This window comes from Rattus norvegicus, chromosome 8 (genome assembly GCF_021556685.1).
Source record: "Rattus norvegicus strain SHRSP/BbbUtx chromosome 8, alternate assembly SHRSP_T2T, whole genome shotgun sequence".
Taxonomy (NCBI): Eukaryota; Metazoa; Chordata; class Mammalia; order Rodentia; family Muridae; genus Rattus; species Rattus norvegicus.
Window position 1 is genome coordinate 64,270,093 of NC_141541.1, and position 23,685 is coordinate 64,293,777.

Sequence of the window (23,685 nt, forward strand, 5' to 3'; positions counted from 1 at the left end):
TGAGGACTGATACAGAGTTTATTGAATTAAATTTTTCTATTTACAATTGAGATCACATCTACATACTATTTTGCTAGTCTCCATGGGTACATTATCTCTAACGAGTGTAAGACTTATGATGAATGGGTTCAATCACACAGAAACGCACACACACTAACTGCTTTAAAACAGTGCATACATTATAGTCTTCCTATAAAGCCAGCTTTGATTAAAAACCACTAGTTTCAAAGATCAGTCTCTGATTCTGAAGATGAACAAGGACACATACTGTTTGATTCTAAAATCTATGTTAGCCATTTTGTACAATTGCTATGTTATTGTACTACAGTATATATTCTTTAAAAGGACACTGGTGAGCGGCACCAGACAGCTGGCGTCCTCCCTCTTACCCCCAAACCTTTGGCCAAGAGTTCTCATTATGAGGACAAAAAGGGCCCAGTGATACCACAACACAGTCCCATTACTCCTCAGAGGTGAAGAAGCAGGCTACACCCTCCTTTAGCTCTACCATACTACAAAACTTGTAAATGGTTCTGAGATTAAGGGCATGGAGAACCATCTAGAACAAGGGTAAGAAAGCCATAGATGGGTAGGTAAGAAGGTGGGTACATGAAATGCCAACCTGCTGTCCAACACCAGTGTACGTGTGCTTTGACTAGATGAACTCAGGAACCAGCTGCTGCAGGCCTGCTCAATCCACCTTCCAAATCAGAACAAGGACACTACAAATTAGCTCAGGCTCACACTGTCCGCTATGCGTAGGTCCCACCAGTGATGAGGAGCTCATAGGCAGGGTCTCTACTCCGTCTGCACAGCACGATGCATGCACACAGCATGCCCAGCAGCTGCAGGAGGAAACAGTGTAAGACAAGGCTGACACACCCCCGGCAAATGTATATTTCTGTCTTGGCATTGACATTATCTCAAGCTTTAATGACCCCAAATTGTCAAAAAAAACTAACAATGATTCAGCAGCATTAATGACATATTTCTTGTCAAGGTCCACTGCTCCTTCATAATTGTCTAGTCCTTCTGGAATAACGTATTAGGATAGAGACATGTCATGTTGCTAAGCAAAAGCATTAAACTAGATTATTAAAGAAAGCTGATTATAAAATTCTTGACCCTCTCTCACAAAACACAAACAGCAACCAAGTCCTCATAGACAGTGAAGGATCTAAGTTATTGAATTTTAAAAGGTTGGGGACTCACCTACAGCTCGGGCCGCTCTCCCCAGAGGGCCTGTGGGCACCAGGAACCCCAGGTAAAACCCTGCCCTCTGCCTACCAACTCCCATTAAAGCACACCCAACAGCCCTGAAATACACCAATGCCCTGGATTCCATATTCACACACAACTACTGAAGAAGCTACTGGAGCTTTTTTTCAGTCCATGACAGTTCTAGGAACCCCAGGGGCAACATTGGTACCCAAAACTTTAGATAACAACAGACTACAAAAACCCCAATTGGAGACAGTCTCCTGAAGACTCACGCTGGTCGCTGGAACCCCAGTCCACTCAGGCTAGAAGAAATAGAAACCAAGGGGGAAACACCCCCAAACCACCCATCTGAGATAAACTCAGAAACCAGCACCTAAACCTATAATAACCGCAAAGCCAGACAACTAGAGGCCAGTGTAGGAACACGGTCAACAAGAGCCCGCACAATGTGGCACCACCACAACCCACTGTCCTACTGCAGCAAGCTCGGGGTATTCTAATATAGCTGAAGTAGGAGAAAATGATCTTAAATCCAATCTTATGAAATGATAAAGGCCTTTAAAGAGGAAATGAATATAATCTTTAAAGAAATCCAGGAAAATACAACCAAAGAGAGGAAGGAAATAAAGCCATTCAAGATCTGAAAATGGAAAAGAAAACACAAACAAAGGAATACTTGAGATGGAAAATCTAGGTAGCCAATCAGGAACTACAGACTCAAGCATCACCAACAGAATACCAGAGATGGAACACAGCCTCTCAGGCGTAGAAGACACGACAGTAGAGACATGGGTCAAAGAAATGTTAAATCCAAAACAAACAAACAAACAAACAAAAAAACCAAAAAACCCACAAAACACGCAGAAATCTGGGACACTATGAAAAGATCAAACCTAAGAATAAAAGGAATAGAAGATTCCCAACTCAAAGGGCCAGAAGACATTTTCAACAAAATCATAGAATAAAATTTCCCTAACCTAAAGAAAGAGATGCCTAGTACAAGAAGCTTACAGAACACCAAACAGATTGAACCAGAAAAGTCCCCACCACCACATAATAATCAAAACATTAAATGTAGAGAACAAAGAAAAGAATATTGAAAGCTGCAAGGAAAGAAAGAAAGTTAATATATAAAGGCAGACCTACTAGAATTATACCCAACTTCCAATGAAGATTCTAAACCAGAAGGACAAGATGTCTTGCAGACTCTAAGAGAACACATATGCCAACCGACATAGACTATGTTATACCCACCAAAATGTTCAATCACCATAGATGGAAAAACAAGATATTCCACAAGAAAACCAAATTTAAACAGTATCTATCCACAAGTCCAGCCCTACAGGAGATACTAGAAGGAATAACCTAGCCCAAGGAGGTTAGTTACATCCAAGAAATCACAGGAAATAAATAATTTCATACCAGCAAAACCAAAATAAGGGAAACTTACACACACACACACACACACACACACACACACACACACACACTTACACGTACACCATCAAAATGCCAGGAATTACCAATCATTGGTCATTAGTATCTCCCAACATCAATGGACTCAATTCTCCAATAAGAAGACACAAGCTAACAGACTGGATGAAAACAAGATCCATCATTCTGCTGCATTCAGGAAATACACCTCAATATCAAAGATAGACATTACGTCAGAGTAAAGGGCTGGGAAAACATTTTCCAGGCAAAAGACCCGAAGAGCAAGCTGATATAGCCAATCTAATAACTAACAAAATAGACTTTCAACAAAAATTAAAAAAAAAAAAAAGATGAGGAAGGACACTCAAAGGAAAAATCCACCAAGAGGACCTCTCAGTTCTGAATATCTATGCCCCAAATGCAAGGGCAGCCACGTTTGTAACCTCAGCTGAGGGCCACAGCTCACTTCACTTCAGCTGGGTAACTTCTGCGGAGGGCCACAGCCTGTACACAAAACACATTTTGTCTAGCTGTTCTTTTATTTCACTTAAGTCAACTTGTACTGACTTAAAGCAATTTAAAAGGCATAACAAAACTCTACTGATTGGAAACAAATCCATTTAACATTAAATCTACTCGGAAACATCTTATTCTCACCATTAAGTATTACAGAACCACTTATGATACTATTATACTAACATTACACTGTCTGCTGAAAATTTGCAACAATAGACTTGGACATTATAGGAATACTGTGCTTTAATATTACTTCTTAAAATGAAAAATACCCCCTTGTAATATTCAAGTCATGGGAAGCAATCTACATAAGCCAAGTAAAACACCAAATATAAACTCTGTAAAAAAAAAAACAAAAACAAAAAGGAAAAGAAAAGCACATAAATAAATGCTTACTATATAAAAACAACTGCCAAAGAAAATGTTCTATGATATTCTATGTAGGTGGAGTGTGAGAAAGTAGGAGAGCTATAAAAAGGAAGATAGGAGGAAATGCTGTGGTACTGAAACCACTTGTCTCCTGTTTGTTTTAATAGTGTTGGAGCTGGAGGGATGGCTCAGTGGTTAGAGAACTTACTGGTCTTGCAGACAACCTGAGTTTGGCTCACAGCTAACCATATGGTGGCTCAGAACCAACCATCTGTCACCTGAGTGTGGGGGATCCAACACGCACCGACATGAATGCATGCAAAGCATTCATATACATACAGTAAGTAAACCTTTTTTGTTTTGCCTGCATCGGTGCCTGGTGCTCAGAGGTCAGAAGAGTGTGGGATCTCCTGGGACTGGATTCCAGGTGGTTGTGAGCTACAAGATGGGTACTGGAAACTGATTGGAGTCCGGGGCAAGAGAAGCAAGTGCTCTTAACCAGCCCCTGGTGTTTTGACTGTGGTGATGGATACAGATGCCTACTCAGGTCACAGAATTGTATAGAACTGACTAAATATATAAATGAGAAACCCGGATGAAATCAGTAGAGAGATATCCTAGTCGTGTTACGGTATAGCTCTGCATGCTGTTATCACTGATGCTGGGTATAGCAGACAGAGGAGTTCACTGAATTATTTCAAAGTGTAATCTATAATTACCACAAAACAAAAAGCAAGCGCCAAAGCTACATCCTATAAGCTTCTAAATGCCCCAAAATATTGAGTACTTGTCCAGTACAAACTACTACTCAAATTCATGGACACTGAGAGAAATGAGTTGCCTCTATAACAAAAGGGCTAGGGGGATGACGCAGCAGTTAAAGCATTTGCCATGAAAGGAAAAATCACATCCCGTATAAATGCCAGGAGGGCCATCTGTGACCATGGAGGCCAGAAGAAGGCATAAGATTCCTTTGAACTGGAGCTGCAGACAGCTGTGAGCTGCCATGTGGGTGCTGGGAATCATACCTGGGTCCTCTGAAGAGCAGCCAGTGCCCTAACCACTGAACCACTTCTCCATCATTGCCCCCCTCCCCTACCCCCAGCCTCGGGTCCTCACTTTACCAACCGAGCCATTTCCCTAGCCCAGCCTCTGCCTAAGTCTGCTCTACCTTCTACCAATCACTCTACCTTCAGGGTATGCTCGCTGGAAGACTCAGAGAAAAGACTGCCAGTCAGTCTTCCCCATATTGCCTGCCCAGCACAATCCCTCAAGACCTTAACAAAAAACCTCGACTTGCACTATTATTAGAACTTTAGATACGAAATTCCTAGTTGATCATTTGTCTATTTGCAAAGAAGAGGAACATCATGCTAATTTATAAGCTGACAAGGGATATAAGAAAAAAATCCTAAATTTCTTTCTTATATTAAAAATCCTTTTATAATTAGCTAGGTTTTTCTTTTTCATGGTTCTCTTTCTTTTTGGTCCCACACAAGCCTAGACCATTTAACTAGGCTAGGGCATGGTTAGTAAGTGTTTTCTTAAAGAGACACAGTAAATATTTTAGGCTTTGAGCCAAGAAACCTGTTCTCTGTAGGAATCTATTCTCTCTGTTCTACCCACTACAGTGCCAATCTGTCAGTGTTCAATGTTAAGAATTTATAAATCTCATCTGAAAACTCCAATCCTAATGGAGTCAGAGTCCAAGCTTTAGTTTTCCACTGCCTGTGTGATGGACCTACTGCCCTGCTCTTGCCTGTGTGATGGACCTACTGCCCTGCTCTTCCTAATATTGGTGGAAAACAAAGGAGAATGGATCGGAGACTCTATTCTTTTTTGTGTCGTGTTACAAGTACACTGAGTCACTTCTGTCATTCTTACAGTTTTTCACACAGACCACCACCACATCTTGAACATCAAAGCCGTGGAACCTTTACAGGCACCCGTCATCAGTTTCCCCACACAGCTGTGTATCTCCTGGGCAACAATAACTGCACAACCACAGAGCGTTCTGCTGTGTTCTAATATGTACAGTTTTGTCATCAAAGTTACCAGAAATGCACAGGCCAGACTTCCACTTGGGAAGACTGCTCTAGTTCATTGTTTTTGGATGAATGACTGTGTCTGCACAAACAGTCAAAACGTGGACTACATCCCTGACAAATTACTGCTATGCTGAGCCACAAAGTAAATGTTTAGGATGGCAGAGACCATAGCAAATATGGAGCTAGGCTTTTAATGAATCATTTCATTGCTGTTTGAATACCAGCAAAATAAACAATTGCCCTTTGGCATTTTAGAGGCACTTTCCAGTAAATGTAGTAGCTTCTGCTCGAATATGCAAAGAGCAGGAAGGCCAAACAACATACATTTAAAGTAGCAATTATGTTGGCTTTAGTGTAACAATTAAAAGGTGTCTTAAAATACATTTGAGGATAGAAGCCTATTTAAAGAACTAAAAGCCTTGAAAGACATTCAGAAGCTGGGCTTGGTGATGCACACCTTTGATCCCAGCACTTGAGAAGCAGAGGCAGGCAGATCTCTGTGAGTTTGACACCAGCATGAGGTCCAGGACAGCCAGGGCTACACAGAGATACCCTGTCTCAGAAAACAAAGAACAAACCAAACAAACAAAATCAAAAACCCCTCAGACAAGTTTGACAGAAAAGCTTTAGAAATAGCTGGCTATTCTCAACTAGACTCCAAATGTTAACCCAACATAACGTGAAGGAAATACTATATAAACCCGAGAATCCAAGAATGTGGACCATTATGCTGCATGCTAGGTGTCTGTCCTTCTAACTTAATAGTTTTCCTATGGGGTTAAGAAATGAGAGTGTATGGTTGATGGAAGGCAAGTAAGTAAGCAATGAAGCAAGCACCAGACACTTTTACCAACTTTCACACAGAGACTGTTTTCACTGGCAGAGTAGGGAAAACAGATGCCAACAATGAACCGCACTCCCCGTGTGTGCCAGCTGATGTCAAGGGCTTCTTTTCTGCATGACAGTATATGTCTAAAACAAGTCCACAAATATAGAGAAGGCTAGAGCCTCAGTGTTTACTGGTAGATCTTTTCTAGAAACTGTTCCCTTTAGAAGAGACTACTAGTATTAAAGTCTGTGTGTGTGTGTGTATGTGTGTGTATGTGTGTGTGTGTGTGTGTGAGAGAGAGAGAGAGAGAGTGTGTGTGTGTGTGTGTGTGTGTGTGTGTTATACACACACTCTTCAAGGAATCGGGCACAGCATGTACACCCGTTATGCCAGATAGGTAAGACTACTTAAGCCCAGAAATTTGGAGCCAGCCGAGATTGTGTACCAAGTGGCTACCTCAAAACAAATAAATAGATGGCTAAATGGTTAGAGCCACTGGGCAGTCTTCCAGTGAACCCCATGGTGGCACATAGCCAGCTATACCACCAGCCCCAGGGGATCTAGTCCCCTCTTCTGGTTTCCACTGGTACCAAGCACGTGCATGGTACCTAATATACACGGTACCAAGATATCCACATAGTCAAAACACTCACATATATAAAATAAGGTAAAATAGAAATAACTTTTAAAAAAATTACAAGTAAGGATTTGAAACATATAGTTCAGTGGGAATGTACTTGTCTGGCAAACATTGGATTCTAGGTTTGCTTTCCAGTACAGCAAAAATAAATTTAAAAAGTAAAAACAACCCTCAAGAACAGAAAAACAAGCAGCAGAAAGTGAAGCGGTAAAAACACTGATGTGAAAGCTGTCCATCCCAAACTGAAATACACCAGTATTTTAAAAGAGTTCTGCCAGAAAGCTCCCAGGAATGCCCCACTGTGATGGTTTGAATGCACTTGGCCCAGGGAGTGGCACTATTAGAGGTGTGACCTTGTTGGAGTCTGTGCATCACTGTGGGTGTGGGCTTTAAGACCCTCATCCTAGCTGTAGAAGTCAGTCTTCTGCTAGCTGCCTTTGGGACAAGAGGTGGAAATCTCAGCTCCTCCAGCCCCATGGTGTCCATTCTGGATGCCGCCATGTTCCTGCCTGGATGATACTGGACTGAACCTCTGACCTGTAAGCCAGCACCAATTAAATATTGTCCTTATGAGAATGCCTTGGTCATGGTGTCTGCTCACAGCAGTAAATCCTAACTAAGATATCTTTGATGTAAATTTTTTTTTCTTTTTTGAATGATGCCCTCGTTAATCAATTCAGGAAAATAAGGCATAGAGTCTCCTCACGCAATCCCTCCCATAAAGATCACTATAGTTTCTTTAAAGCATTCTGGGCTTTTGGAAACTGCTGGCTGGTGCAGGAAGATTCACTCTGCTTAGTAGCTAAAGCTATTTCAGCTGACACAAGAGGACAAACTACCTCTGACAACAGCTGCTTGGTTACCCTGCTTACCTGAATAGCTGCAAAGGCCAAAGCTGCCCAGATAACATGCATCAGGATTTCTTGTAGCTTCTTCACAACAAGAGCCTCGCAGCCCTGGGAACACACAGCCTGGTTAGACTTGTCTTTGAAGAGAAAGTTGCAGGCACACAGATTGCTACTCATTGGCAACTACGGAAAGGAGAACTACCGATCAAAGCTGTTTACAAATGGGCACTTAAAACAAAAGACAACATAGTTATTCAAAGGACTGAAAAAGTCAGGTGGGGACGAGAGTGTGAAAACCAGATCAAACTTACCTCGGCATAGAGGTCGGAGGGGTTGGCCAGGCTGCCATTACAGCTTCTGGCAGTCTCTCTGCAGCAGCTAAGAGGAACACTCTGGTTTTTTGTCTCTTTGAACCAATCTGTATTTTCCCAGTCTGAATAGTTATGAATTCCACAGCAGTGCAACTGGATAAGAGAAAGATTCCTCAGGTGATGCAGGTGTCGGCTGAGCTTCAGGCAGAGCTTTAACAAGCTACTCCAGGTCAGTGACACCCAACAGAGCTGTCTACAGTGAGTGAAGAGCACACATCTGTGCCGTCCAGCATGTAGCCACTAGACACACTGGGGATGAACTGAACACTAAAACTTGGTTAGTGTGACTGGAGTTGAATTTTCAAATTCAATTTAGATGTCATTATAAGTTCTAAGATCTATACTTGAAAAGTACATCACCTAAAAGAGTTTCTTACTAAGAAATCTTCGGATCTTCGTTGGGGGTGTGGGGTGGAGCTATTTTACATATTGTATATGTGTGTGGATATGGGCATGCAAGTGCAGGTTAACTATGGAAGCCTGTGGTTGTGCCCTAAAACGAGAGTTGCAGGTGGTTGGAAACCGTCCAACAAGGATACAGGGAATGAAACTCAGATCCTCTGCAAAATAATACATGATCCTAACCACTGAGCTGTTTCAGCCTATTCAGTTGAATTAAATATCATTTCCAATGGCAAAATGCTTAACAAGTTTTGTTTGAAATGCGTGTGACTTACTTTAAGCAAATAAAGCAAAAAATGTTGAATAAGACTGGTGAAAAGCAGTGAATGTGGAAGCAGGGCTGTGGACATGCTCTTACAGCTGCTGTGGGGTTAGTTCGTCCTGGCTGTGAAGGTTCTCACAACCCACATGACAGGAGAGCTAGTGTCAGTGTGGACACCGTCAGGGAGGCTTACCTGTCTCTGCACATAGTCAATAGCACGGCTGGCAGCATCAGAGTTGGTCCCGTTATAGGTCTTATACACTTTCTGAATGCTACGATCAACCTCATTCTCCACCTGAATCAACAAAGATTCCATCCCTCAAAAACACTGCTCTACTAACATCAGCCAAGGTATGTTTGCAAGATTCCAATATATTCTATATGTACACTTACAGCAAGAAAAAGACTTCCTGTTCCATTTAGATTCAAATAGTTCAGATCTATGACATCACACAGGCTAATAGCTTTCAAAAAGTCTATGCAAAGAAATCTAGCATAACAAGTCACTCAAAAGGGACAAGCATCTATGTACTGGGCAGATGTCCCACAAGTATCTATCAAATGTCTAAATAAAAAAATACATCAGCCCTCATCTATATTGAGAAAAGAAGTTTTATAAGTAAATGCCAATTAATCTTAGATGTATTAAAGCAGCAGTTTCACTGAAATAAGACAATGAAAATGCTGACTTTGGTCAACTGAACCTGTTTTACTTTACCTGGAAAGCTTAAGCCAACTTTCAGAGCACTAGGCGAATGAGGCACAGGGGACAACATACCTTTGCTCTGTACACATATCCCAAAACCACAACTACTACTTCTGTGACGAAAACCAAGAGCAGGATGAAGACAAACTGTAAAGAAAACACCAGAAAAGAAAGTTCTAAATAGTCTCTACATTAAAAAAAACTTACATGGGACAGTCTCCAAAGGTTTAAGGCATGTGTTAATAACTCTGGTATAAGTTATAAGAACAAGGCACCTACATCTACAGAACTTCCTCTCAATCCAAGATAGAGAACCAGATAAACAGCCCTCCTAGTCCAGCCCATGAAGAATGAAGTGCTAACTTACCGTGGCCAGCCCACAGCGGCTCTCCCGGATTGTAGCACAGCAGCCGATCAGGCCGATGATGAAGAGCAAGGCCCCTACAGCCATGATCACCACGGCAGGGAAGAGCGTGTACACATCCTCAAAGAAGTGGTCATAGTCGTCGTAAGTGATGAAGACATAGGCTCCCACGTAGCAGAGGATGCCAGCCGCCCCCTGTAAGAGCAGTGAAAACACTGGGTCTCACTACCACAGCTTCTATGCTATCTTTTTTTCTTAGCTTAGGTGGTGCTGGGCTCCATCCCAGGGCTCTGCTCATATTATACACACATTCTACCACTGAGCTGTCTTCAACCCAGGAGGTTATTAATTCCCATCATTCTTAAATCAGTAAAGCTAGAACATTCCTGATTCATTATTGAAATTCCTTGGACACTTGGGAGTCATGGGAGCTGGAACACTTAAAGGGAAGATGGGCGCAGAAAGACTTATTCCAGCTCCAGGCCCCTTCATGCAGTCTCCATCACTTTTGGTTTCGTTAGCCTTAGGCCCCAGCTCTGTGCTCACATACACACATACACATACACATACACATACACATACACATACACATACACACACACACACACACACACACACACACACAGTTCCAAGCTATGCTAAGCTGTTTGCTCTAAGGAGCAGAACTCAGTGTTTTAATGCAAGTATGATTACTCCATCTTTGAAAACTTAAACATATAAATCTTCAAGCTAGTGCACAGTTCCCACAATAACATTAATGACATAATCCTCTGAACCTAAAAACTCAGTCTGAGGCTGGAAGGTTCAGTGCCTGGACACCACAGACCTATCATAGCACAGCAGTACAATCACATCTGGAGACGGTGGCTCCGGTCACCTGATTTATACATGAACACAAGCATACGCACGCACGCACGCATGCACGCACGCACGCACGCACATCCACTTGGTTTGTTTTTTGAGACAGAGTTTCTCTGTGTAGCCCTGGCTGTCCTGGAACTTGTTCTGTAGACCAGCCTGGCCTCAAACTGAGACCCACCTGCCTCTGCCTCCCAGGCCCTGGAATTAAAGATGTGCACCACCACCGAAGCTCACAATTTTTTTTTTTAATGCAAAGAAACTTCAGGGACTAGGTGTCGCCTACCCACCACCCTTATTTGTGTACTCAAACTATTCTTCAAAAATTGAATATACTAATTAAGAATAATAAATAAAAATGAGAATAAAGAGTTGTTTAACATCATCTCTCCTCCACTTCGTTTTCTTCTCTTCCCTGGCTACAGATAATTCCCTTCTCATCACAGGGTTTTCAGCTCCAAGGTGCTGCTGTCACACCTCACTTCTTCCTGGAGTCCCAGCGAACTACCCCTTGTCACCTTACAGAAGCACATGTCTTAATCTGGTCAACCCCTCAACCTTAATCCCTGACTCTCCCCTAATACGTTCTTTATGTTACTATTGTTAAAAATATGAACAGGGCAAGGCCTAACTTGCATGAGGATTATGAAAATTTTAATAATCTAAATTGTTCTGTCTGCTTTGCATTCTGAAGTCTTCACCCTTCATATACTGCAAACAAAATTGACATACACATCCCCTCACTTCTTCACCAACCACTCCATTGCAGTCTTACTAATTCAGAGGCAGCCTAAGGATCACCGCTTCCTCATGGAAGCTATTCTTTTTTAAACCCTCTGTATATTAAATGGCTGTTGGTTACAATATTTTTTTAAAAGATTTATTTATTTTATGTAGCTGAGTACTCTATCTGCATGTATACCTACATGCCAGAAAAGAGCATCAGATCCCATTACAGATGGTTGTGAGCCACCATGTGGTTGCTGGGAATTGAACTCAGGACCTCTGGAAGAACAGTGTGCTCTTAACTGCTGAGCCGTCTCTCCAGCCCCATTAAGGAGGGCCATTCTCAACTATTAACCCTTCATCCATTCACATATTAGCAAACACAAACAGGGTGTTTTCCATAATGGCTGCAGTTTAACCTTTTTTTTAAGCCATGGAGTTGGGGGTGGGTTGTTCCTAGACAAGGTTTCTCCATGTAGCCTTGGCTGTCCTGGAACTCCCTTTGTAGACTGGGCTGGTCTCAAATTCATACTTCATTTCTTATATACCTCCTGGGCACAAATTGTGCCTGTTTCTTTCAGTCAAACGCCACCTTATGTATCCATTCAAACAGCGCCTGGTGCAAGCAGGTATCAAAGTTTACAGAGAAAACCTCACGGTAACCTCCAGCTCTACATAAAGGAAGGCTGGCTTGGCTGGCTTGTACATATTTCCTCACCAGTCCAGCCAATGCTCACAGCTGTCAGTCCACTATTCAAATACAACTTGGAAACTAATTCAGTTTACTGATTCTGATGGCCACCACCTCTAGGACAGATTGCTAAGTTGTAATTACTAGCTTACCATTAAAACAAACACTACACTAAGAGCTACCAGGCCTGTTGGATTCGCCTACTGGTTTGCTTTTGGGGTATGTCACAGTGAGATGAGCAAAAAGATAGACCCTAACAGTCTGGAAATGTGTGAAGTCTTTGACAATAAAGATGAGCCCTAACAATCTGGAAGTGTGTGGAGTCTGTAACAATGAAGATGAGCCCTAACAGTGTGGAAGTGTGTGGAGTCTATAACAACGAATGCTCTTTTTTAAACATTTTCTTAACTATTATTTATGTTATATAGTCACAAATATACATATATATATATATAATGCATCTTACTAAAGCAAATAATTCAGTCTTCAAATTGAATTAAATCTTAAACATGAATTAATTAAATTGTGCCAACTGCTTTCATTAAGCACACTTTACACAAGAACTGATCCAAATTACAAATAAAAATCAAATATTGTTCAAAATGAGCTCACTGGAGAGATGTGTACTGCACTTCCAGAGGATGACAAGTTTGGTTCCCAGTATCCACACTGGGTGGCTCAAAACTGTCCATAACACCTATTCTTGTTCTGGGCAATCTAGTGCCCACTTCTGGTCTCCACGGGCAACTGCATCCACACGTGCACACGCCACACACGTCTACATAATTAAAAGTAAATCCCTTAAAAGTAATTCAATGTTTTAAAAGTTTCTATTTAAGCATAGTGTACTAACATATTGTGTCACTGGGCCCAGCTAGTAAATAAAGTTTTAGCCTAGATAAATCTGAATAAAAAATGTAACAAGAAGATAATGGTACTCCAAAGTTAATATAAAGTACAGGGTACTGAGGAACCACCTGCATTTTAGAAATAAAATGATGAGTTTTTCATCTGAAAAGGTTTCTGTGAAACTCGCACTTAGTATGCCTGGAATGGCCAAGTGACGTGTTGCTCAGGCTCCTCTCTGACCAGAGTGACGTACCATCTAACACTAAGTGTGAGAAGGCAGCAGAACAAATCAAAACTAAATGCAAGAAAAGCCCAGGGAGGCACAGCCTGAGATCGCACTTGTAAACACTGCTTACTGTCTGAAAGGTGACGGATGATTCAGTCTGTGCAGCAAACCATCGACAGGCAGTTCTCGAGGGAGAGAGTATAACAGTGTCCATTCTTCAACATCAGTAGGAAGTAACACAGCAGTTAGTCACAGAGTGTGTGCACTTACTGCTGACAGGACTGTATGAACAGGAGTGCTGTCTCTTCCAGATGACTTTTGAAAACAGAGTAATTGTTCACTTCAAACAGTGGCTGAATAACCTAAATAATTTTAAGTACCTGCCTTAATGACAATCAAGAGAGCTGAACTAACAAGGTAAATAATTTGCAAGGTCAGTTGCAGGGAGGCACACAGTAGTTCCTACCAGTGATGGAAAGTCTGTAGTCAGTTTGGCTCTTAATGCAGATGTGACATTACTTAAAAAGCAACAGAAAATTAAAAGGTGAGCTTGGTTAAATCCTGTTTGTGGAGAACTGATGAGATTGGATCAGGACTTTGCCAACAAAGCAGCTACAGAGGAGAGGAGAGGAGAGGAGAGGAGGGGAGGGGAGGGGAGGGGAGGGGAGGGGACAGGAGGGGAGAGGAGGGGAGAAGAGAGGAGGGGAGGGGAGGGGAGGGGAGGGGAGAGGAGGGGAGAGGATGGAAAAGGGGAGAGGAGAGGAGAGGAGAGGAGAGGAGAGGAGAGGAGAGGAGAGGAGAGGAGAGGAGAGGAGAGGAGAGGAGAGGAGAGGAGAGGAGAGGATGGAGGAGGGGAGGGAGGAGGATGCAGTAGCAGGCAAAGCAATGTGGAGCTTAGAAGCTGCTGAGTAGTCTGTCAGAGTTGAGAGAATCTGGGTCTATAAGGAGGATCTGTGCCAGGGCAGGGTAGTAAAAATAACCTTCCTTTTTACAAAGAAGTAAAGGGAAATTCAGGGGAAAGGCTGAGATTTTTTGAAAACAAAAACCGTTCTTTCAATTTGCCCATGTTTTAAATTAAGTCATGGAAGTTTAAAGCTTTAGGCAGGCTGGTGTTTTTCTGTTAACTGAACTGCTACTGTTCAGTTTCAAACACATGACACTATTTTTCTTTTTAGTCTTTCTCTACATCTACACAAATGTGAATGTATTCAAGTAAGAAGTTTCATTCTTAAATAACATTGCTGTCTGGATATTTACAAACTAAGGCTGATGTTTTTTGTTTGAGGGAAGGTTAACTCCTCTATGGGGGATGGAGGAGAGATGGGGCAGTGAAATCCTAAAACCCACACAATTAGTTCCTTCTTTTTCATCAAGCACTCTGAAACCTGCCTCTGGAAACATCCCATAGAACATGTGAATGAAAAGGGAGGCAAAGTCACTGTGGGAATGGGGTATTAACAGACCCCATTAACAGATCATGTTTATAACTGGCAAAAATGAGGGCCAACTCAACTTTCCCTCAAAGCCCAGAGCCTAATGATTCTGTGTCCCTACATAAACTGCTCCTTTAGAGTGATTTTTGCCTCAAAGAATCAATTGGTAAAGAATAGGAATCTGGGAGGAAGAAATAGTCAAGTGAGAAACTGGTTAGAAACTGCTATGTAGTAGGGGCTGGGGATTTAGCTCAGTGGTAGAGCGCTTGCCTAGGAAGCGCAAGGCCCTGGGTTTGGTCCCCAGCTCTGAAAAAAAGAACCAAAAAAAAAAAAAAAAAAAAAAAAAAACACCAAAAAACTGCTATGTACTCTAAACACTGTAAAAAGCAATACTTCAAAACAGGGGAAAACCAGAAACATTCAACATATATACACATTTTAGTATTTAATTCTGAGTTTGTGAAGCCATATTAGATTTATATATACCTCACTACTTTCCTGCAAGGAATTTATTGGCAATTCTATACAATTCGTTTCCAGAAGAAATTTTCCCAAAAACTTTTCCCTCCTGCCATTAAAACTACCTAAGAAATCATATATCTTTGTGTTTTATCAGCCTTATTACTCTGGTAAAATGGCTCGTGTCACTAAGCACAATTTACTCATTTACTAAGTCTCAAGCAAACATATTTCACTTACTCTCTCACCATCTTTCCAAGAACAACCAGGAAAAGAGAAATCAGGGCTGCCTATGCACAAGACCTTGTAAAGCTACTGAGATAACATTTTCTCCTTGACAAGTTGGTAGTAATGAAGTAAAGTGGGATTCAACTTATACCAGAGGGAGTAGAGTGCTAAAAATGTATCTTTCTGAAAAACAATCGGCAACACATATCAACTTTAGTATTTATACCTATTAACACTTTAGAAATCTACAAGTACATAAGATGGAAACAAAGACTTGTACATTTGTCAAACCAACACCATAAAATGGTAACAGCAAAAGCAAAACCCCAAACCCTAAGAGGTGAGCTTGCATTTGTAGCCTGGAAACACTCTGAGACTGTAACTTAGTATATTTATTGGGAGGGGAGGGACTACACATCTTAGTGCAAAAACATTCTAAAGAAAAAGTATACTGTCTGAGTGATACAATTATGTGTTTAGTTGTTTCCAATATATTTAAGTTTTCATATACACGCACATTCCTACACAGATGCAAAATACCTTTAAAATTATGTCTGAAATTAAGACTATATTGTGTGGGGCTTTTTTCCAGATCAATTCCTAGATCTATCTGCCCTTAAACACATAAAATAGGTAGGTTTCTCTTCAGTCCTACACTTTGGGCTAGATGGCTCAGTGGTTAAGAGCTCTGACTGTTCTTCCAGAGGTCCTGAGTTCAAATCCCAGCAACCACATGGTGGCTCACAACCATCTGTTATGGGATCTGATGCCCTTTTCTGGCGTGTCTGAAGAGAGCAGTAGTGTACTCACATACATGAAATAAACAATAAATGTTTTCAATCCCATTTTAGGTGCCTGTCAACTGCTTCCATTTACTGTTATTTTTAGGTTTGGTTTTGATTCATCCTTTAGATATTTTCTGGTGAATACTTCTTTATTTTATCATATTACTAAAAAGAAAACTTTGTCAAAGCCTATGTGGAGTGCCAATAAGCTACTTTAGCAATCAGTATCACTGACACCACTGCCATTATTCTTTTTTTTTTTTTTTTTTTTCCGGAGCTGGGGACCTTGCGCTTCCTAGGCAAGTGCTCTACCACTGAGCTAAATCCCTAACCCCTCTTTTTTTTTTAAAAAAAAAAAAGATTTATTCATTTATTATATATAAGTACACTGTAGCTGTCTTCAGATATACCAAAAGAGGGCATCAGATCTCTTTACAGATGGTTGTGAGCCACCATGTGGTTGCTGGGAATTGAACTCAGGACCTCTGGAAGAACAGTAGGGGCTCTTAACCACTGAGCCATCTCTCCACCCCCACTGCCATTATTCTTAAATATATTAATCCTTTTAAGCTGTTACCCTGTTGACATTACAAGGGTTATTATCCTCAATTCTACTGAATTTTTACTTTTCATTTGGACTTTTATATTTATTGTTGATCCAATTAATCCAGTGTATGCCTACCTCCAATTGAAAGCCCCAAATTTCAAACCACAATGAAACTGGAGACAGACTAATCGCCACCAGCTAATTATTGCAACAGTGTAGACACTGGCTATTTCCAGACCCACAGGCTCCAAGGGCCAGCTGCAAATCATGGAGTTTTAACTTGTGTTTTGAGACTCTTGGTTGCTGCATCTCACTCTAACTTTATAAAAAGTCAGTTATTACTTTGGGAGTCTGGACTACTTAAGCTTTATCATGTTAGAGTCTAGCTATGTGTTTACATGAGTAACAGCAACAATGTAAAATACACATTGTCAACTACAGTCTTCTTCAAGTAAAAATGAATACGTAAACACAAAAAAGTTCTCATCTACTGACTGATAAACTACTTAAAAGGAGGAACAGGAAGAAAGATTTTTTTCAAGCTAAATATTAACTTATAAGAAATTGACAATTTATAGTTCTGAATCTACTAATTATGTTTGATAACCACTAAGATCACATTTCTAAAGAAAGACCCACCCACGGATATAAATGGGTGCCCAGAGATATGAAATTCAGTTAAGACTCCCTTCTCTCTCTCCATTAGCTAAGCAACAGAGATCATGCCTTTGTATTTCTGAGGCAGGCAGAGCAGCTATTCCACTTCTGCTTTCTGACCTCACAATTCTTATGCTATACCCATTTAGTACCAAGACTTATGGAATTTTCTGGGGAAACAAAACAAAACCACTACCTAGAATCAGATTCTATGGGATAAAATTCATTAAAATACTTCAAAGAAATATTCTAAAAGACAAAACTTTTGTTGTTTTTTTTTTTTTTTTTTTTTTTGGTTCTTTTTTTCGGAGCTGGGGACCGAACCCAGGGCCTTGCGCTTCCTAGGTAAGTGCTCTGCCACTGAGCCAAATCCCCAACCCCTGTTGTTTTGTTTTTTGGGTTTGTTTGTTGTTTCTAAATTCAGACAGGGTTTCTCTGAGTAGTCCTGGCTACCAGGCTGGCTTTGAACTCAGAGATCCACCTGTCTCTGCCACCCAAGTGCTGGGACAAAAGACATATACTTTCACCATCCAGTTCTAAAAAGGTAAATATTCTAAAGAGATGGAAAACTTCCTCAAACTGTGATCAAGAGATCTCCCGAGGGCTCTAAGTTCTACCTCAATCAGTGGTTTTCAACCTGTAGATCACAACCACTTTGGGGGTCATAAATCAGATATTCATGTTACAATTCATAACAGCACCAAAATTAGTTCTGAAGTAGCAACAAACTTAATTTTATAGTTGAGGGTTACCACACCATAGGGAACTGTACTAAAGGGTTGCCGCATTAGGGAGGTTGAGGCCCAGTGCCCTAAATGATTGCTCAAGCATGACCAAGAATGCAGTGGGGTCAGAAATCCTTTCATGTAAAATATAAAAAGTAGAAGAGGCTGAATATGAGGGGTGTACGCCTTTAATGCCAGTACTAAGGAGGCAGACAGAGTTGAGTTCCAAGACACACAGAGAAACCCTATTTTTCAAAAACAGAAAAAAAGTTAAACATATTTCCAGTATGCACCATGATTTGCTTCCTGACAAAATTAAACTTCTTTCTCTAACAAACTGAAAACCTATTTTAATAAACAACCTGTTGGCTGAGATGTGCTATAATAACAATATTTTTAGAATAGTCACCCAGACAGAATGAGCACAGGAACCAGAAAAGCATGTCAGGATCTCAACATATACTACTGACATTACCTACACAACACAGGACATGTCAGAAACACAATGGGTGGTTTGTTGCAAGAGTGGAAAATATTTTTCTCTTGTAAATTTTTTTATTTTAAAATTGTCTATTTTTATTTTATATACGTATATTTTGTCTGCATGTATATCTACATACCTGGTGCTCTCAGAGGTAGAAAAGGTCATTCATTAGATTTCTTGGAACTAGAGTTGTGGAGATGGTTTCAACGCACCATGAAGGTGCTAGGAATAGAACCTGGGTCCTTTACAGGAGCAACAACTCCTTTTTACTGCTGAGCCATCTCTCCAGCCATTTTCACTATATGTTCTTAACTAAGAACACTGAAGTATAACCTATATGCCCTTACTTAATAATTTGAACATGCTAAGTATACCCTGGCTTTATGACCTAGCTACTCCTTCAGTACTGAATTCCTTACCTCTCTTACAGTCACCCCTAAACTGGCTTCTTCTCTTCTACACTGAACTGTACTTCCTCAGAGAAGCCTCTGCCAACCTCAAGCTGTCACCAAGTCACATCCACGCCCTGGTTTAGCTTGCTGGTACTTTTACAGCCTGTCTTGCTCCACTTGAAAGTTCTGTAAAAACTTTTTTGTAAGAACAGGTGTGCAAATGTTCATATTTGTTTAACAAAGCAATTCTCCTTATAGACATTAACACAGAGAAATACATTATTTTTTAAAACAGGAGACATTTTATATAGCTTCCAGCCTCTCTATACAGAGGTTATTTCCCATGAGTAAATGATGCTAGCACAGGTAGACAGTCTGGCTGGACTTCTCCCTAAGCCACAAGCTGTTGTGGTGTTACTATTCCTTCTCATTACAGATGAAACACAGCAAACAAAACAGGCACGCAAGATTAGCAGGTCTACAAGCATGGCAGAGTTTCTCTTATAGCCCCTGGAAAGCCTAACAAATGCGTGCAAAGTAAATCTTGAATCCTACCTGATCTCTGTACAAAGGTGTCTATTATACCAGTGTTACAACAGCCTTCAAATGTAGGCTTTTACCTCAAACCCATGTAACCTTTTATACATGCTCATGAATCAAGCACTAATACTCTTTTTTTTTAAAGATTTATTTATTATATATGAGCACACTGTAGCTGTTCTTCAGACACACCAGAAGAAGGCATCGAATTCCATTACAGATGGCTGTAAGCTACCATGTGGTTGCTGGGATTTGAACTCAGGACCTCTGGAAGGACAGTCAGTGTTCTTAACCACTGAGCCATCTCTCCAGCCCAGCACTAATACTTATATTTAAAGTTACACTGCTCCATATAAACAGAAGATTCAGAACTGGAGAGATGGCTCAGAGATTAAGAGCACTGGCTGGTCTCCCAAGACCCGTGTTCAATTCCCAGCACCAACAATGCAGCTCCCAGTTGTCCTGAACTCCAGTTCTAGGGGATCTGACATTCTCTTCTGGCCTCCATGGACACCAGGCATAGAAATGGTGCAGACATACAAACACCCACACACTTAACATTTTAAATGTTTAAATGTTTTTAAAGTGCTGAGTTGCTATTATTAAAAAAACAAAACAAAAAAAAAAAAACCTCGTCCAAAACTATCATTCAAGCTATAACCACTAATATTCTAGAAATTTGCTGAAGAGAATTTCAGAAATAGCCACCAAGACTCACTACTTGTATTCTATCCTTGGGCCCACATGGTATGAGAGAAACTCCTTGCAAGCCATCCTCTCGCCTATGCACATGCATGTTGTGGGATGTACATATGTATTACTGTATGCATGCTCACACACAGAAGACAAAAGCAATGAGATCTCCTTTAAGAGATATACTGTACAAACTACACTAAATCTACATTAGCAGTTTTGGCAGTCAGATTATTTAAAGCCCGAGTACTGGGCAAGACTGTATTTCCATATCACAGGCCTCTGACAGACTGCCAAAGGAACCAGTATATCAAGATATAAGGCTCTGCCAAAGCAATTAAACTTTAGCACTTAGCGAGGATCAGTCAGTACCAATAGTGAGATTTGGTATGAGCAAGCTGCCCAGGGAAATCTAAACTGGATCGACTTGATGTGCTCTGTCTGTACACAGGATCCTTAACCTTCTTCCAGTTACACATTTCTGGGTTTATAAGGAGGGAGGGGCCACCTATAAGAACACACTCGATGGGCTGGGGATTTAGCTCAGTGGTAGAGCGCTTACCTAGGAAGCGCAAGGCCCTGGGTTCGGTCCCCAGCTCCGAAAAAAAAAAAAGAACCAAAAAAAAAAAAAAAAAAAAAGAACACACTCGATACAAACTCAAGAATGTATTCCAACTTCTCAAGATGAATCTATTAACAATTTAATGCACTTCCTCCTTGACTTAAGCTCTTCAGCAGGTGAGCTATATAGTCTAAGTGTGGGTACAGTTTCTAAACATTAATGTGAAAGTCAGTATATTTAAGAGAAAAGAGCCTCTAATATGGCCTAACAACTGTCATCCCTAACCCCATGCTCTTTCCAAGCCTCTTGAAGGCACGACTTCCTCTAACACCACAGACTCTAGCAATGGGACAACCTGGGTTTGAACACTGGCCCTGCCGCTTCTTGAGTGTGCTGTCTAAACTCCCTAAGCTCAGACGCTGTCACCAGTGCCAAATTATACTCACCTAAGTTATCACAATGACTATTAGCAAGCAGAAAGCTCTCAACAGTTATTAATACTGTCAGATTGCAACAGCTTGCCTACAAGCTAATAATGTCAGGAGATAGGCTAAAATACTGCTGTCTCCCTTATACTGCACTGTATTTTCCCCCATTTTCTGCTTAACTTCCTTCTCAACACTCACAAAAGTTTTACTGTTACTCAGATAAAAGGTATACTGTATGAACAACAGGATATTGGCCTCAGCAAAACTAAGACGTTCACAACATAACTTTCCATGGAGTGAATATATTTGTACATTTTCCAAAGATTCATAAGCAAGAATTAACTGATATATATATATATAATTTATATATATAATATGTATTATATATATAAACTGATATATATATTATATATATATAATTTTTTTAAAGAAAACCGTGGCTGTATTTCCAGCATTTTCTCAGATTAACACACATAGGCTTTGAGTGTGAATGGCCTAGACTTCACCTAATAAATATTCTTCAAAACCAAATACTTAGAGCCATAAACCCACAAGGAACTCTTATGACTACAAATATCCACCTCAAGCCAGACATTGTGGCACACACCTTTAATCTCAGCACTTAGGTGGTAGAGGCAGAGGCAGATGGATCTGTGTTGGACACCAGCCTGGTCTACATAGTGAGTTCTAGGGCAGCTAGAACCTCGCAGTAAGGCTCTGTCTTAAAATAAACAAAATTTCTGTCTCTTGGGGGGTCTCATTAGCTACAAAGTGTTTTTCGCTTGGGGAATCTCTGGAAAAAATATTTTCCCTTTTAAACAGGCATGCAATTTAAAGTATGGGGAACATCTGTTCTAAATGGAAAATGAAATTTCAGGAATCCCAATGCCACACAGGTGATTTCAAGTAGTTCACTCTGAAGCCAATCGCCAGTTTCGCAGAAACAACCACCAGTGCCTCGTTATCCTGAACATCCTTTTAAGCTACCAGCAGTCGGGACAAGGAAGGTTTCATTCTTTGTTAGAGGGGAGAGGAATGGGAAGACTTTCAGAATACATGTGCATACTTTCCGAGACAGGAGCTGAGTGGGGGTGGGTGACGATACACTAAAGTACGCTCAGTGAAATTGTTCAAAGACTATCCTGGGCACTGTGGACAGAGAAAACTACCCAGGGCAAAATATTTGTAACAAAGCTGGGAAAAGGGAAACTTGATCCCAGTTTGATGACCCGAGGGTCAGTTGGGTCCCAAATCACCAGTAGTGTGCCCATAACTAATAATTTAGCAGAAAACACCCAACAATGTGGGTTATACTGCAGTACACTACCAGACTTTTACTTAAAGTAGTAAAGAGGTTGAGCCCTGTTCTAATGTTAAGCTGTTTTGTGTTATTTTTCAAACAACAACAAAAAAGAAGTGATGGAAGACACGTTAATTTTCTTTTCCTGGTGCAAAGTCCTGAAGGATTCAAGGCAGAGGAGAGGGCCAAGTAACAACAGGTTAGTACAAAGTCCCTGGTGAGATAAGGGCCTGACTCAAGACAGGTCAGTTATAAGCACTTTCTCTAGGGTCGGGTTCCCTGAGCTCCTCCAAAAAGCAACCTTTTATAGAAGTGAATTCGTTACTTCAAAAATCTCCAGGCAGCTGATACATTTAAAAGGCTTTATAACCTCAGGCTACCCATCCCCACCATAGCGATTTGCTTGATCAAAGAAATGCGCTGCTGTTTCAGACTGAATCCTTTCCGTTTTCTGGGCTGGTTACTAGCCAACCAACTCTATACAAAGAGCTCTAAGCCGAAATTCCTGGCCCAGGACTTGACCGGCGTCCCCACGTAGCTGCTACACGACCTGGGGACAGCCACTGGCTCAGCGAGGACTCAGACAAAGACAGCGGACCCGACTCACTGGGCAGTGTCCCATTTCGGGCCTGGCGTCCCGACAGACTCAGCCCTAAGAGCAGAGCGCCGCGCAGGCTCTTGTCGCGGAGACCCGCGTAACCCTGGCACCGTGCCAGCGGGCCGGAGCCCCCGGAGACCTCCGGTCTGCACCGCCCTGGCCTCCGTCGGGCCCCGGAAGGACCCTACCAAGGGCTCCAAGACCGCAAGGCCCGGGCGACCCTTCAGTGGCTCCTGCGTCCGCCTGGTCCCCACGCGCCACACAGAGGCCTCCCTCGGCCCGGGCTGCCCGCCAGCTCACCCAGAAGATGAGGTTGAGGAAGACCAGCACGGTCTTAGAGGAGGTGATGCCGCATTGGCCCATGGTGCCGACGGCCGGCGGAGGCCCGGCTGGGCGAGCGGAGCGGCGCTCACCGAGCGAGGAGGCAATGGCGCCGGCGGCTCCGCCGAGAACTGCTGGGCCTGAGCCGCGTTCCCGCAGACCCCCGCGCCGCC

General features: G+C 41.6%; 1 protein-coding gene across 1 annotated transcript; it reads right to left on the bottom strand.

The window, feature by feature from the left end:
- Tspan3 (tetraspanin 3) lies at positions 1 to 23,651 on the bottom strand. Its single transcript, NM_001005547.1, is given in 7 exon segments — positions 1 to 845; positions 7,930 to 8,013; positions 8,217 to 8,369; positions 9,134 to 9,235; positions 9,719 to 9,793; positions 10,014 to 10,205; positions 23,492 to 23,651. Coding segments are annotated over 7 exon segments (762 nt in total). The 5' UTR covers positions 23,555 to 23,651; the 3' UTR covers positions 1 to 752.
- Between the last annotated feature and the right edge of the window lie 34 nt (positions 23,652 to 23,685).